Source organism: Cebus imitator, unplaced genomic scaffold (genome assembly GCF_001604975.1).
Source record: "Cebus imitator isolate Cc_AM_T3 unplaced genomic scaffold, Cebus_imitator-1.0 Scaffold118, whole genome shotgun sequence".
Taxonomy (NCBI): domain Eukaryota; kingdom Metazoa; phylum Chordata; class Mammalia; order Primates; family Cebidae; genus Cebus; species Cebus imitator.
In genome coordinates this window covers 3,361,383-3,377,677 of record NW_016107433.1, presented here as the reverse complement: position 1 = coordinate 3,377,677, position 16,295 = coordinate 3,361,383, and the positions used below count along the sequence as shown (strand labels likewise).

Here is a 16,295-nt window from a genome sequence, read left to right as displayed (position 1 = left end):
AAATTTTCCATAATAAGAACATTTTCATAACAAAATGCTTTTTTTTTTTTTTTTGAGAAGTCCATGTTTAACTTTGGTAACTTCATAAATGGAAGAGTGAGCACTGCTGATGACAGGTTGTGAGTTTCATCCTCCAGGAGGTAAGGAAAACTCAAGCATTCTACTAGTAAACTGAAGCTAAAAGCAGCCCAGCCATGCAGAATGACAGGACCAGATGAGGTGGGATGTGTGTGGCACATGCCTGACAGCTGAACCAAACAAGGCACAAGGGCTCTCCTGAGAGTCACCACTTCCAACAGCCTTTCCCTCCGCAACCTCAGGGCGGGGAAGTATGATACAGGTGCCCTTCATGGCTACTTTACTGGGAGGTGATTCTTTCTTGAGAGCAGAATCCATTCCCTTTTGAAAGCTCTAGGGACCAGAAGATACACGTGGAAAGAACTTTCTGTCCCGAGCAGACAGGGAACCAACCCCTTCTCACTGAACTTGGATAGTCTTCCCTCTCTTTGGAAGCCTCTTTCATCCTTTGGTTTTGGATAACTCAAAGGCTTTCTCACAAAGCCCTGCCCAATGAGAAGCACTCTGCCTTTAGGGACAGGCTGGGCACAGGGTACAGTGAAATGCATCAACACTGTATCTTGGCCTCCCATATGCCTTTTGTTTCCCAGAGATCCTATAATAATTCTAGTATGTCCTAAGACATGGGAACAGTATTAAGGTAAGTGGACAGGAAAAGCAATCAAGTGACCTGGGATAAATGTCACTGTGCTATGCTACCTCTACAGAAAGGGACCGTTTCAAGAAGCCGTTGGGTGACTCACGGTATCAGTTTGAGTCTCAGGTCTTCTCAGTCAACGACTTACCCTGGAGGAAGGGGCCGCTCCCAGGTGGTGGTCTTGGTATTGTGGTCAACATAATAGACACGTCCGTTGGGCAGCTCTCGCTGTTCCCATCTGAAAATTAAAGTCCAGGGTGGCATGAGACACACAATGGAAAGGCATAGGCCCCTGTTAGAAAGCAAGACCTTCACCACCTGTGTGGCTGATTTAGAGGAAGCATCAAAGATGACATGCACGATCAACCCAATGGTGAAGCCAGTTCCTGCTGTGGCTGAGGATGCCAACAAGGAGTGCTTCTTGAAGCAACTATAATAGCGCCCCTGGATGGAATCAATGGACCAAGGATTTACTATAGATCACCTAAAGTTCCCTGAATGACCTGTAGACATATATAGTCCATGGATTTTTTTTTTTTAATTCAACATTTCTCTACCATTTCACAATCCAAGGTCCCTTTAGGATGGTGATAAACGCTGAGGATCCTTTCCTTTCAAAATGTACTTGTGACAAAAATTTGTGTTGCAATTTCTGGGTTTTACAGAATCCTCCTAAAGATCATCTATAGACCCTCCAGCCTTTTTCATGTACCCAACCTGTTAAAGTCAGATTTTTTTTTTTAATGATGTAGGCTCTCACTCTACTGCCCAGGCTAAAGTGCAGTGGCACAATCTCAGCTCACTGCAACCTCTGCCTCCCAGGCTCAAGTAATCCTCCAACCTCAGCCTCCTGAGTAGCTGGGACTACTTTTCTTTTATTACAAGCACACACCACCATGCTCAGCTATTTTTGTGTGTGTGTGTATGTATTTTTGGTAGATAGAGGGTTTCGCCCTGTTGCCCACACTGGTCTGGAACTCCTAAGCTCAAGCGATCTGCCCACGTTGGCCTTCCAAAGTGCTGGGATTACAGGAGTGAACCACCGCACCCGGCTTTAAGTCACAGATTCTATGACTACATCTGTTTTCCTAGCATCATATATACTCATGTTCACATTTGTTTTTGTACTATAGGATTTATTTACAGAGTATCTTAAAAGAGATCTGGGTGAATACAGAAACACAACATAGTGGTATTTTATACTGCTCTACCTATGACGTTGAGTCTGTCTGTAAGTTAATCAAGGTACTGAGGGTGGCTTATCTGCACTACTGAAAGAATGACAAGGTAGCAGGTGACTCAGAGATAATACACACACCTGTTCAGTACAAAATACAGCCAAGGAACACTCATCCCCACACTCCTGTTATTTGCACGCAGTCTGACAATAACTACTTACCCAGAATATAGTAACCTATATATAAAGGATGCAAGATGTATTTATATAATCCTTACCACTTTGTCAAGGATATTAATGGTGCCGAGAACCTTTATGTTTTACACTGAATGTATTTATTTCTACTTTTGGGTGCTGTCTAGGAGAAATTAACCTTTTCTGGGAAGCTACTATAGTCAGTTCTGCTGTCAGGCTTGTTTTGAAAATGCAAATGTGTTCCGATGCTATTGATACAGAAGGAGACGATGTGAGCATAATGAGAGTTCTGTTTGCTTATGCATGACTTTGTCTGTGAGAAACACTAGATGAACACGGAAAACTTCCCCCAGCTAAACCTGGTTATACAAGAATATACTAAACCCACAGGCGGCCAGCAGCCTCCTCAGTTTGCAATGTGTTAATAGGCCACACCATCCACATCTGGAGTTACAACTCCCATCTGATTTCAGATAGCCCTTGGTGCACCAGTTCACAGTAATACAAGCTCCAACTTCTGACCTGCTTCCACAAGCAAATTTCAGGTCTTCTCAAGAGAAAATGCTGTATTTACTATAGTGTTATCTATTTTGTATTCATTTAACATGTGTAAAACTGTGCTATCATTATTAGGTTCCTATTTTTTTTAATGTGTCACTGACAAATTTTTTTTAGCATTACATCCTACTCATTGTTCCCCATAAGCCCTGTGGTTTTTATACTTTTAACATATTTTTCTTTTCTTTTATTATTATTTTTTTGAGAACAAATCTTGCTCTGTTGCCAGGCTAGAGTGCAGTGGTGCAATCTTGGCTCACTGCAACTTCCACTTCCTGGGTTCAAGCGATTCCCCTGCCTCAGCCTGCTGAGTAGCTGGGACTACACGCATATGCCACCACACCTGGCTAATTTTTTGTATTTTAGGGGTTTCACCATATTGGCCAGGATGGTCCCAATCTCCTGACCTCGTGATCCACCTGCCTCGGCCTCCCAAAGTGCTGGGATTACAGGTGTGAGCTGCTGCGTCTGGCCTTCTTTTTGTTTTTTTTAAAGACAGAGTCTTGCTCTGCTGCCCGAGCTGGAGTATGGAGTGTGTGATCATAGCTCACTGCAGCCTCTGATTCCTGGGTTCAAGTGATCCCCCTGCCTCAGCCTCCCAAATAGCTAGGAAAACAATGTGCGCCACCAGGCCCAGCTAATCTTTTTATTTTGTATAGACGGGGTCTTGCTTTGCCCGAGCTGGTCTTGAATTCTTGGGCTCAAACAATTCTCCCACTTTGGCCTTTCAAACCAATATGCCTAGCCCCTCTGGTTTTTAACTGCATAATTTTGCATCACATGGTGACTTTTAGGAGCACATATATTATAGCAGAGCTAAGTATATATGAAAAAAATGCCCTAACTTCTACTAGTAAGCCTGGTGTGTCTATGCTGATAGATATTACCTGTACTCAATGCCATTTCTTATTTAAACTGGGATATCTGGTTAGTGGACTGCATTGGTCAGTCCTTAGAAGCTAGTCCAGAAACAGAGATACATAAGGTTTTTAAGGTAAGGAAGAAACAGAGGAGGCACCATCACCCACTGAGAATCTCACCTACCATGAGCTACAGGCTAATGCTTTACTGTATGCAATCCTTGCCTCCATCCTTCAAGGTAGAATCACCATCAGACACTGAGGAAACTGAGGCTCCGAGGAACTAAGTAACTCTTCAATGGGATTCAAACCCAGCTCTGCCCACCAAGCCCATGAGTTTCATTGTACTTTGCTGAAAGGAAGAATGGGAGGAAAAGGAAGATGAACTGAAATTTATAGGGACTTCACTACATGACAATGTGCCAGATGCCTTCCCAATCCTGTTCTCCAAGTGAGCAGCTTTCCCTAGCACTGGCATTGAGGTAGGGTCAAGATGACCAGGGAGGAGGAATTATACAGGTTGAGTAGCCCCTTACATAGATGCTTGGGACCAGAAGTGTTTCAAATTTTGGATTTTGGATTTTTTCCCCCCAGATTGAGGAATATCTGCAGAATACATACCAGCTGAACATCCCTAATCTAAAAATCTGAAATCCAAAATTCTCCAATGAGTATTTCCTTTAAGGGTCATGTCAGGACTCAAAAAGTTCTAGATTTGGAAGCATTTCGGATCAGGAACACTCAACCTGTAATGCGTCCACAGTCTTCATTTCTAGGCTCTGTTTTAATCACTATCCTCTGTTCAGATCTGATCTCCTGGAAGAAGGTGCACATTGTGTACCACTAGGAGGGCTGACCCCAGGAACAGTGAGATCTGGAGGTTCTACACACCCCCTAAAGTGGACAACTACTGGTTGAGGACCAGAGTGCTACTGTTTAAAGAAAAATATTAGACAAAATAAATTTAACCACATTTATTTAAGAACCATCCATGAACTGGGCAGCACTCAGAACCAGAAGAGATTGAGAGAGTGCCACCAAGCAGTGTGAGCAGCAAGTCTTTAGAGGCTGAATATGGAAGCAAGGTAGAGAAATCATCTAAGGGCTACAACTGGGCGTCTGCCTTATTTGGGCATGGTCTGATCAGCTGCCTGGCTGAAACCCAGATATTTGTTACAAAACATACATATTCCTAATTTGGGTTTTGGTTTGTTTATGTACTAAGTTAGGTTGTAGTTTCCTATGCAAGAACTTGAAATATGGAGAGAGCCTCAGGTTAATGTTGTTACTTATTTAACATGATAAACACCATTAAAATGCAGGTAGGGTTGTTTTCTCTCCTGGGCATTCTTGCTCAAGGCTCTGACTGATGAGAATCCTGGGGATTTGACCCAGATGCCCTGGTTCTCCCACTGCAAAAGGGAGATCTTCATATTTTATTTAGTATTTTACAAAAAGGGCAGGATCTGGCAAAAGTGCCCCGATGAAAATGCACACTAGGGCCAGGTACAGTGGCTCATGCCTATAGTCCCAGAACTTTGGGAGGCTAAAGCAGGTGGATCACTTGAAGCCAGGAGTTTGAGGCCAGCTTGGGCAACATAGCAAGACCCTATTTTCTACAAAAAAAAAAATTTTTTTTTTTTAATGCCAGATGTGCTGGCATATACCTGTAATCCTACCTACTCAGGAGACTGACGCAGGAGGATCACTTGAGCCCAGGGGTTGGAGGCTGAAGTGAGCCGTGAACATACCACTGCACTCCAGCCTAGACAACAAACCCCAACTCAAAAAAAAAAAAAAAAAAGCCAATTGTGGTAGATCCCGCCTGTAATCCCAGAACTTTGGGAGGCTGAGGTGGATGGATCAACTGAGATCAGAGTTTGAGACCAGCCTGGCCAACATGGTGAAACCTCATCTCTACTAAAAATAATAAATTAGCTGGGTGTGGTAGTAGACGCCTGTAGTCCAAGTTACTCAGGAGACTGAGGCAGGAGAACTGCTTGAATCCGGGGGTCAGAGGTTGTAGTGAGCCGAGATCACACTACTGCACTCCAGCCTGGGCAACAGAGTGAGAATCTGTCTCAAAAAAAAAAAAAAAAAAGAAAGAAAGAAAAAGCATACTGGGCATAAATATCTTCTCCCTCTGGATGCCCTTCTGATTTAAAGACAAGAGGCTGGTGTTCCATCTGTGGGGCTTTGGCAGGGCCTTCTAGGACAGAAGGCAATTGACATACTATAGCTTCGCAGCAATTCTCCAAATGCCTTCTGTCTGCTCAGTAACAGAGGAACAAACCTGATACCCTCTTTATTCATCTGAATTTGGAAATGAAGAAAGTCCTGAGAAAGATATTTGGCTTAAGGATAAGAAAAAATGGAAGCGCTGAGAGCCAATGGCAGTAAGCCTCTCTTTTATAACATTTGCTGCGAACGCGATGTAAGTAGCTGAGAACTCTCCAGCACTCCCTAAGAATTTAGCTGCATCTTTCCCTTCCTTGAAGACAGTTCTTTGGGCAGTTTTGTGGCACAAAAGCCCTAAAACTAGTATGCTCATTTTTCAGTCACTATTTGGAAAACTCTAATATTTGGGTGGGCTAACCCTTTTATAAAGACAAAGCATCTGCTGTAGCAATTGGAGCGTAAAAACAAAACCTAAACACATTTCTCTTTTATTCCCAAAATTCTTTTAACTTTCATCTTATCAGCAGTCTCTACTTTTCATATCTTCTATAGAGTTCATTTGAGACATGGAGAGAAATACTGATTTTATTTCACTTTGGCTAATATTTTAATTTGAAGATAGGCTAATGCTTCAAATTCCATGAAATAAATGTCTGTAATTGACACAGTGGTATTCCCACACACTGTCAGAAATGAAATCCTGACGGAGTCCTCATCCCTTATATTCAACAGCTTCATCGGGTCTTCAGAGGACACAGGCCCAGACAAGGCCTCCCCTTCCATCTTTGATCGCAGCTGATCCTGGAAATGAAAGTCTCTCTTTCAGGGACTATTACTGTCCTACAAAGCCCAATGTCCTTCTATGAATCCCCTCAACTGGCTTAGCGAGAAGAATAGTTGCCAGGGGAACAAGACCTTTCTTCCATTAACTTTTTTGATATCTACATTTTTACCTTTTACAATAGGACCCCTGCTCAGATTAAATGTTCCTGTGGGTCCTCCCTGATCCACAACCTGGCCTGCCTCCCTTTCTCACAGAACCCTCACTCCTCCCTCACCTGCACGGCTATTCATAATTCACACAGATCTCTCCCCTTCATTCACCAGCACAGTCGGTCAATTCTATCACCAACAGGACACGCTTCCCGATTCCCATTCCTCCTCCGTGGCCACTGACCCACAGAGACGGAGCCTCCGACTATTTTGGTTTGGCCCCCCATGCCAAGAAAGTGACACTGACATCAACTTTTCATCAGCACATCCCTGTCAGGGGTTATATTTCTGTTCCTCATAAGCAACTCCTTCACACTGAGATTAAAGGGCTTTTCAATCAAACTACCCATGAGTCTCTACACTGCATCTTGGTAACGTGGGTCATCTCCCTTCCCCATCCATAGCTTGCACTGATGCTCTCAGGAACAGTGTTCAAAGGGCCAAGCTTGTTTTAGGTCCCTACCCAACATATTGCTCCTTGGCTTTCAAGGAGTAACATTCGGTTGGATCACAGACCACACGAGGTCTCTCTGTACTTGAAAGTACTTTAAAAGCAGTCTCCGATTGCAATTAATCTTAGGTACCTTTTCTTTTCCCTAAATTACCTTTGCTCTGATGGATTTTAGCTGATCTTTCTTTGTTCAATTGGGTAGCTTCCACCCCTATGCCCCAATCCACACACAATTGCCGTCTTAAAAGGCTAAAGGCTAAACGTCTCCATCTCATTATCAAAACAACATCAACCATCTCTCTCTTATGTTACTGGGAAAGAAACTGAATGGTCTCCTTAACCATGTTTTCTTCTCAAAAGTTTCCTAATGGTCTTCAGGAAATTAATGCTCAGTTACCCATTGTTAAGAGTATCTGTTCAATCATTCTGATTGCCATATTTCTTGGTCAGATTCAGCTGTTTGAACAGAATCACCATTTCACCAAGAATAGGATTAAGCTAAAAGAGATTATTAAAGATGAGCAAAGAGTTCAAGTGAATATTAGATAAATTCTCTTTATTTACTTATTTATTTATTTTGAGATGGAGTCTCGCTCTGTCACCCAGCCTGGAACAGTGATGTGATCTCAGCTCACTGCAACCTCTGCCTCCCAGGTTCAAGTGATTCTCCTGCCTCAGCCTCTTGAGTAGCTGGGATTACAGGCACATACCATCACACTTGGCTAACAGAAATTCTCTTTAAATGGCCCTTATAAATTGATATACCAAAGTGCTCAAAATTTCAATCTTGGTAAGAGCATTATCAACTTGCATTATTCATTAATTTGCCTACTTTTCATTGACACAGGCCTTGGGTATTGTTAGTAAAGCTAATATCCACTTTCAATCAAAATCCACTCTCTCCATTAGAAAATTAGACCACACCAGAACCCTTATACACCCTAAAGAAAAGATGTCTTGCTGGTTACTTAGACAAAAATTAAACTTAGGAAGAATCTGCTGGAAATCTTCAAGTACTCTGAAAGCTGCCTCCACAGAAGTTCAACACCCCACAGGGAGAAACTACATAAAATCACATTTTCTTATTCTATGCTCCTAGAATCAATGTTTCTGAGACAAGTCCTATTCTTCCTGCAAGCTTTGGCTACTTCCGGGGAGAACCGTAAGATTTATTTCTTCTATGGGGACGTTTTCAGGCTGTTTTATGAGTCAGCAATCTGTCTGCAACAGAACATATCTCCTGTGCACTGTGTTTAGTGCTTCAGTAGGTCCTTTGTAAACTGGGTAGGAAATGTGTTAAACTCGGTCCTTCCCGCAAGGACCCTTTCTGAAGTAAGGAATCAGCCTTTAAATCTAAGCACACTAACCTTTTAATAACTCAACAACCAGCACTTTATGCCCTCCAAACACAGGATGGCATGAGGGCCACTACCAAGACTCCTGAATTAAGTCTTTCTTCTCATCTTTTTTATCTTTGCCAAAGCTCCTCAATAAAAGTTGGCAACATTGGCCAGCCACAGTGACTCATTCCCAAAAACTAAGTACTTTGGGAGGCCGAGGAGGGCAAATCACCTGAGGTCAGGAGCTCGAGATCAGCCTGGCCAACATGTCTCTACTAAAAATACAAAAATTAGGCGGACATAGTGGTGCGCACCTGTAGTCCCAGCTACTCAGGAGGCTGAGGCAGGAGAATTGCTTGAGCCCAGGAGGTAGAGGTTGGAGTAAGCCAATATTGCGCCACTACACTCCAGCCTGGGTGACAGAGCAAGACATCATTTAAAAAAAAAAAGTTGGCAACATTAAAATACATGCTTCTATAAAAAGTTCTTCCCTCCCTCCCTCCCTTCCTTCCTTCCTTTCTTTCTTTTTTAAATAGAGACAGGGTCTCACCATATTACCCAGGGTGGTTTCAAACTCCTGGGCTCAAGCAAACCTCCTACTTCAGCCTCCCAAAAGTGCTGGGATTACAGGCGTGAGCCACCACATCCAGCCTCTAAAAAATTATTTTTAACATTTTTGTAGATAAAAGGTTGGCAGTGTAGGGAAAGTCACTCTCAAGAATAATCAATAGGAGCAAAAATGGGTACACTCTTTGCAAAGGGCAATTTGGCCAAAAAACCTTTACTATGTGAATACCCTTTATTAATTTTTCTTGTGAATGCCCCTGAACTCAGTAACTTCTAGGACATATTTTAAGGAAATAAGTAGGTGTCAAAGATTTAGTTATAAGTGCATCTGTCAGAGCATGTTACAACAGTTACAGAAAAACTGGAAGCAAACTAAATGTGCCCAAATGGTGGATTAATCACATAAATTATGTTATTCCTATAATGGGTATTCATTTTTTGAAAACAACACTGTAGATAAATATTGACTTGTTCAGGTATTTACAATATATTGGGTAGAAAAGGCAAGTTTAAGGTAACATGCCTAAGGCAATCAAAATTTTGTTTAGAAATTATATGTTGTTTTTCATCAAATCTAAAATGCCACTGATTGTAAGATTACTAAATATAGCACTAAGAAAAAAACACTGCCAGTTAAACCATGCCACCCCAATGCCCCTAAATCACATATGGATTTTTTTTAAAGAAGTTAAAATGTGAAATAACATGTACATCAGAATGAATAAAATGTGGAATATCTATAAAATTTCTGTTGTTGTTGTTGCTGTTGTTGTTGAGAGGGGATCTCACACGCTTCCAGGCTGGTCCTGAACTGCTGGGCTCAAGCAATCTGCCTGCCTAAGCCTCCCAAAGTGCGGGAGTTACAGGCATGAACCACCAAGTGTGGCCGATAACATTTTTATAACTTTGGAATAGGGAAGAATTTTAGACAAAACACAAAAGACACATGAAAAAGATTACAGATTTGGCTATTTAAAATTATTAACTCTTGTACAACAAAAGGCACCGTAAACAAAGTGAAAAGACAAGCCACAGACTGGGAGCAAGTATTTGTGATTTGTATAACGGATAAGCAATTTGTATCTAGCATTATTAAGAATTTTCCAGACTGGCCAGGCGTGGTGGCTCATGCATGTAATCCCAGCACTTTGGGAGGCTGAGTGGGTGGGCCACCTGAGGTCAGGAGTTCAAGACCAGTCTGACCAACATGGTGAAACCCCGTCTCTACTAAATACAAAAAAATTAGCTGGGCGTGGTGGCACATTTCTCTAATCTCAGCTACTTTGGAGGCTGAGGCAAGAGAATCGCTTTAACCCAGGTGGCGGAAGTTGCAGTGAGGCAAGATCACACCACTGCACAACAAGAGTGAAACTCTGTCTCAAANACCCACGCCAGAAACAACAACAACAAAAAATCACGCAGATTAAAAATAAATATATACACAGCCACATAGAAAAATGGACAAAAATATAGAAATTTTATACCTATAAAAAAACAAGTAAATGGATAAATAAATTTTTATCTACTCATATAACAGAATGCCGTATAGCAGTTTAAATGCATGTCCCAAGTTGCATGTATCACTGTATACAGGCAATGAGATCAGAGAGTTCATGGAACTTTCAGCTGTACTGGTAACATTCATCAAGGGGTTAAAAAGAGGCAGTTTAAAAAAGACCTCTTCGGGGGCTGGGCATGGTGACTCACACCTGTTATCCGAGCACTTTGGGAGGTTTAGGGGAGCCGATCGCTTGAGCCCAGGAGTTTGAGACCAGCCTGAGCAACATGGTGAAACCCCAACTCTACAAAAAGTACAAAAATTAGCCTGGCATGGTAGCATGTGCCTGTGGTCTCAAGTACTCAGCAGGCTGAAGTGGGAGGATCACCTGAGCCTGGGAGGTTAAGGCTGCAGTGATCTGAGACCATGCCACTACACGCCAGCCTGGGTGACAGAGTGAGATTCTGTCTCAAAAACAAAACAAAACGAACAAACAAAAAGACAGGGGGGTGACCCGTAGCAAATGCAGCACAGAACTAAAGATGAGGCGCTCACAGGTATTTCTTATATTCTTCTCCATTTGTATCTGCATGCTTACAATATGTTACAATAAAATGAATGAATTTTAAAAGCATACACTGGAAGCTTATCAAATTTTGGTAGATGCGTGTTATATATGTATCTGTGTATATGTGTATGCGGTGCCAGGCAAATTGCTTAAGGTCTTCTCATGTGCCAGATGAGGATAAAAGTAGCTCTCTCACAGAGCAAAGACTGCATGAAATAATCCATGTTGGAAACTGAGCAGTCCCCTGCACCTTAGAAACACTTACAACACATGGTAGCTGTAATTAGTGGTCGGAAAAAAACACACACAAGGTGCAGAAGAAACACCAATGGTCAGATCTGGGTGGGTGTTTGTTATTGTTGTTATTATGTATTGTTCTCCTGCTTCCTATTTTTTTCCAATTTCCATCAATGGGCTTTTTTTTTTTTTTTTTTGAGACAGAGTCTCGCTCTATCACCCGGGCTGGAGTGCAGTGGTGTGATCTCGGCTAACTACAACCTCCGCCTCCCAAGTTCAAGTTATTCTCCTGCCTCAGCCTCCCAAGTAGCTGCAACTACACGTGCACGCCACCACGTCCGCCTAATTTTTGTATTTTTAGTAGAGACGGTGTTTCACCATATTGGCCAGTCTGGTCTCAAACTCTTGACTTTGTGAACTGCCCACCTTGGCCTCCCAAAGTGCTGGGATTACAGGCATGAGCCACGGTGCGCAGCCCATCAATGGGCCTTTATAAAAAGATCAAAAAAGAATCTTTAAAAAATTTTAAGGGCCACTGAGAATGTGCAATCACTTTTCCACTCATGTATCACTCCCTCTCCTTGGAAGCCAATTTGTGTGCTAGGTACAGGGAACACAAAGACAGATACAATATTCCTTGCTCTTGAGGACCTCTCAGGAAAGTACATTAAGGACGGGCATGGTGGTTCATACCTGTAATCCCAGCACTTTGGGAGGCCAAGATATGAGGATCCCTTGAGCCTCCAGGAGTTCAAGACCAGCCTGGGTAAAATAACAAGACCTTGTCTTTACAAAAAATACAAAAATTAGCTGGGCAAGGTGGCGTACGCCTGTCGTCCCAGCTACATGGGAGACTGAGGCAGGAGGATTGCTTGAGCTAGGGAGGTTGAAGCTGCAGTGAGCTATGATCACGCCACTGTACTCCAGCCTGGGTGACAAAATGAAACCCTGTCTCCAAAAAAAGGTAAGAAAGAAAGTGTAGTAGAAATGAAAATTAATAATTATGCATGAATACACATATATAAGGCAAAAACATCTCATGGCCCAGCCTCTGATAACAGTAGAATCTTTGGATATGAGAGCTTAAGTTCTGAGATGGCAATGAGGAAGCCAGAAACATGCAAGATTTCAGCTGACCTAAGCACGTAATAAGCCCTGCAGAGTCACTAACTACTAACTAAACCATATTAAGCAAAGAACAAACTGGAGGAAAGTCACAGACGCCCCCAGTGTAATCCTTTAATCTGATGCTACTCAAAGAATGGTCCATAGCCCAAACTGTTACAGTTCTGCAACCAGAAAAGAACTAAAGTTTCTGAGCACTTAAAAACTCTTTTTTCGGCCAGGCGCGGTGGCTCACGCCTGTAATCCCAGCACTTTAGGAGGCCGAGACGGGTGGATCACAAGGTCAAGAGATCGAGACCATCCTGGTCAACATGGTGAAACCCCGTCTCTACTAAAAATACAAAATATCAGCTGGGCATGGTGGCACATGCCTGTAATCCCAGCTACTCAGGAGGCTGAGGCAGGAGAATTGCCTGAACCCAGGACGCGGAGGTTGCGGTGAGCCGAGATCGTGCCATTGCACTCCAGCCTGGGTAACAAGAGTGAAACTCCGTCTCAAAAAAAAAAAAAAAAAAGCTTTTTTTTCTTTTAACTGAGACACGCTCTCACTCAGCTGTCCAGGCTGAATTGCAGTAGCTTGAACACAGCTCACTACAGCCTGGACCTCCACAGCTTAGGCAATCTTCCTGCCTCAGCCTCCAGAGTAGCTAGGACCACAGGTGCATACACTTGATGGTGTTGTTTGTATTTTTGGTACAGACAAAGTCTTGCTATGTTGCCCAGGCTGGTTTTGAACTCCTCCTGGACTCAAGCAATCCTCATGTGCTGAGCAATCCCAAAGTGCTGAGATTACAGGCATGAGCCACTGCACTTGGCCCACTTTAGGAATTTCTGTACCTATCTGACATTGCTGCAATATCCACATATATGCTCAATAGATTCGTCTCACTGAACAGAGTGTAGAATAAAAGGATTCAAAATGGACAGAATATTTTTAAGTAAAACAACACAACCACCAAAAAGGACCATTTTCTCACAAAATAGTTTGGAGAAACACAGTTTTAAAACTCCTTGGGTAAGGCTCTTTGGCTAGAGCCGAAGTTGAGTTTGGAATGAAATTCAATAGCAGCGGCTGGTTTATAACTTAGCAGAGAAGCTCCAAATTCCAGTATCTCTTAGAGTGTCCCCACAAACAAACGTTAAAGAACTCTCACACGGCTGTCATCCTTGATAATGACTTAAGGGCCATCTCCAGAGAGTGCCTCTGGATAGCCCTAAGTGGGCAGGGGGGTAGAGGAGATGGCAAATCCAAAAGATCCAGCAAACATCCCTCCCCAGTTAATTCCACTCAGAGGTAGGAAACAGACGGGGCAGCCAATGGCTGCGGGAGAAAAAGCATGGTGTGAAATGGCAGAGCTGAGGTAAGTCGGCAGTCCAAACACAACGCCCTCCGTTATGTAAGAAACCACAGCAGCGTGCCGGCTGCCAGGGCAAAATAATGTGCCTCTGTGTGTGCGGGACCGAGGGAGCTGCAGGGACTGCAAGGGACACACTTGGAGTTTATCTAAGCCATGTACACACAGTTGGCTCATTGATAATGAGCATTCGGTCCCCAAAGTGGGCTGATCTTTGAGTTAAAAAAAAACAGATACAGGGGCCGCTGACCAAAGCAGCCTTGCTTCCCATTGCCCATGGCCTGGACTACTATCTCACCAGGCCCCCCAAACCTTCCTGGCAGCCTCCTTTCGTAGACATTTGCAACCTGAAAACTTCATACCCCTCCAGTTGGCTTCTTTCATGCTAGTTAATTTAAAAGCTATGGAAAGCAGGAGGGTTTACAGATGGGGACAGAGAAAAGGGATGGGGAGTGCTGTATCTGGGCCTCTGCAGCCCGAGTTTCAGCAGCCTTCAGTTCTTAAAACATGCAGACGTGTGTAACCACTTATGGCCAAAGTCTCATCTGCTGCATATTTCAAAAAGACGATGCAGCCAGGCATGGTGGCTCATGCCTGTAATCCCAGCACTTTGGGAGGCCAAGGCAGGAAGATCCTTGAGCCCAGGAGTTTGAGATCCACATGGGGAACAGCGTGAGACCCTCATCTCTGTTTAAAAAAAGAAAAAATAGCTAGGCATAGTGGCATGAACCTGTAGTCCCAGCTACTCAGGAGGCCGAGGCAGGAAGTTCACTTGAGCCTGGGAATTTGAGGCTGCAGTGAGCCATGATTGTGCCACTACACTCCAGCCTGGGTGACAGAGTGAGACCCTGTCTCAATTAAAAAAAAAAAAAAATGCAGCAACCTGAAAAATAGACCCAATGAGGTCCCCAAGACAACCTTGTTCTTGTATCTCAGTAAGGGAGATTGAATGAGTTGAAAAGATAAACTTAGAAAGACAGAGTCCCCTGGAGGCCCCAGAAAACAATCAAGGTTAGTTCAAGTGCCTCAGTGAAGAACAGCCGTGCTGTACGGTATCCGCCAGTGCAGGAAGAGTGCTCTAAGGGCTGGGTGTGGTGTGGCTCACGCCTGTAATCCCAGTACTTTGGGAGGCCAAGGTGGATGGATCACTTGAGGTCAGGAGTTCGAGAACAGCCTGGCCAACCAGGCAAAACTCTGGCTTTACAAAAAAATACAAAAAATTAGCCAGGTGTGGTGGCGTGTGCCTATACTCCCAGCTACTCAGGAGGCTGAGGCAGGAGAATTGTTTGAACCTGGGAGGTGGAGCCTGGACAACAGTGAGACACTGTCTCAAAAAGGAAAAAAAAAAAAAAAAAACCTGCATTCTGAATTACAAGAGATGCATATTTGAACCCCAAAACCAGTCCACCCAGTGAATGACAGCATTAGGCTCAACTTTCTTGCCCTTGGGAAGAAAATGCAAAATTGCTGTCATAGCTGTTCTTTCTCTGAAGAATCAAACAAGCAGAAAACATTCATGAAGGAGAAAGAAAGGAAAAAACAAGATGACATTTAAATGTATTCATCCATTCATTGCAAACATGCCGTGGAGGGCTACTCTGTGCCAGACTCCCAGCCATCTTGGGGTGTAGAGCCAAGAATAGCAGAGGCAGAAAACAAGCAAGGATAGGTGTGAGAAGAGTTACTAAGGAAGGGCACTCTTCCTCTTGTCTGCCAGGGATCAGGGAGGGAGTCAGGAAGGATTTACTGATTTAGCTGACGCTTGAAGATGTATAGTAACTAATGGACAAGATGGCAAGGAAGGTTTCAGAAACAGCAACCAGCATGGGGGAGGGCCCTAAGTCTGGAGGGAGGGTGATGCATTTGTCAAATTAAAGTTAAGTTATCGTGGCTTAGGGAGAGATGTGGAGAGTGGATCCCACGGAAAGTTTGAGGGGTGGTGCAGTCACATTACACAAGCCTTTTCAGACCTTATTAAGGATTTGGAAATTTATCCCCGAAGACAATAGGAAGCCTCTGGGGCATTCTAAGTGGTGAAAAGTCATGTTTCAGAGTCCTATTTTAAAACGTTAAAATAGGGCCAGGCACATTGGCTCCTGCCTGTAATCCCAGCACTTTGGAAGGCCAATGCAGGAGCATTGCCTGAGCCGAGGAGTTTGAGACCAGCCTTGGCAACATAGGGACACCTTGCCTCTATGAAAATAAACAAAATTAGCTGGGTGTGGTGGCAGGCGCCTGTAGTCTCAGCTACCCAGGAGGCTGAGGTGGGAGAATCACTTGAGCCCGTGAGGCTAAGGCTGCAGCGAGCCAAGATTGCACAATTGCACTCCAGCCTGGGTGACAGAGTGAGACCATGTCTCAAAAAGAGAAAAGTTAAAATAGATTGGGAAAGGGTAGGAACAGTCACTTGAGTGACAGATCATGGTAATTTGGTCTGGAATACTGCAAAAGCACATAGCCAAAGTGGGCAGATTTGAG

The 16,295-nt window shown here is 43.5% G+C and overlaps 1 protein-coding gene across 3 annotated transcripts in view; it reads right to left on the bottom strand.

Annotated features, from left to right (window-relative positions):
* The window catches only part of WWP2 (WW domain containing E3 ubiquitin protein ligase 2), a 173,668-nt gene that overhangs the window by 31,792 nt on the left and 125,581 nt on the right, over positions 1–16,295 (bottom strand). For all 3 annotated transcript variants that reach the window (XM_017539344.2, XM_017539346.2, XM_017539345.2), the window contains exon 9: positions 864–953. In XM_017539344.2, the coding sequence (XP_017394833.1) occupies positions 864–953 (90 nt within the window). The remainder of the gene's footprint in view (positions 1–863; positions 954–16,295) is intronic.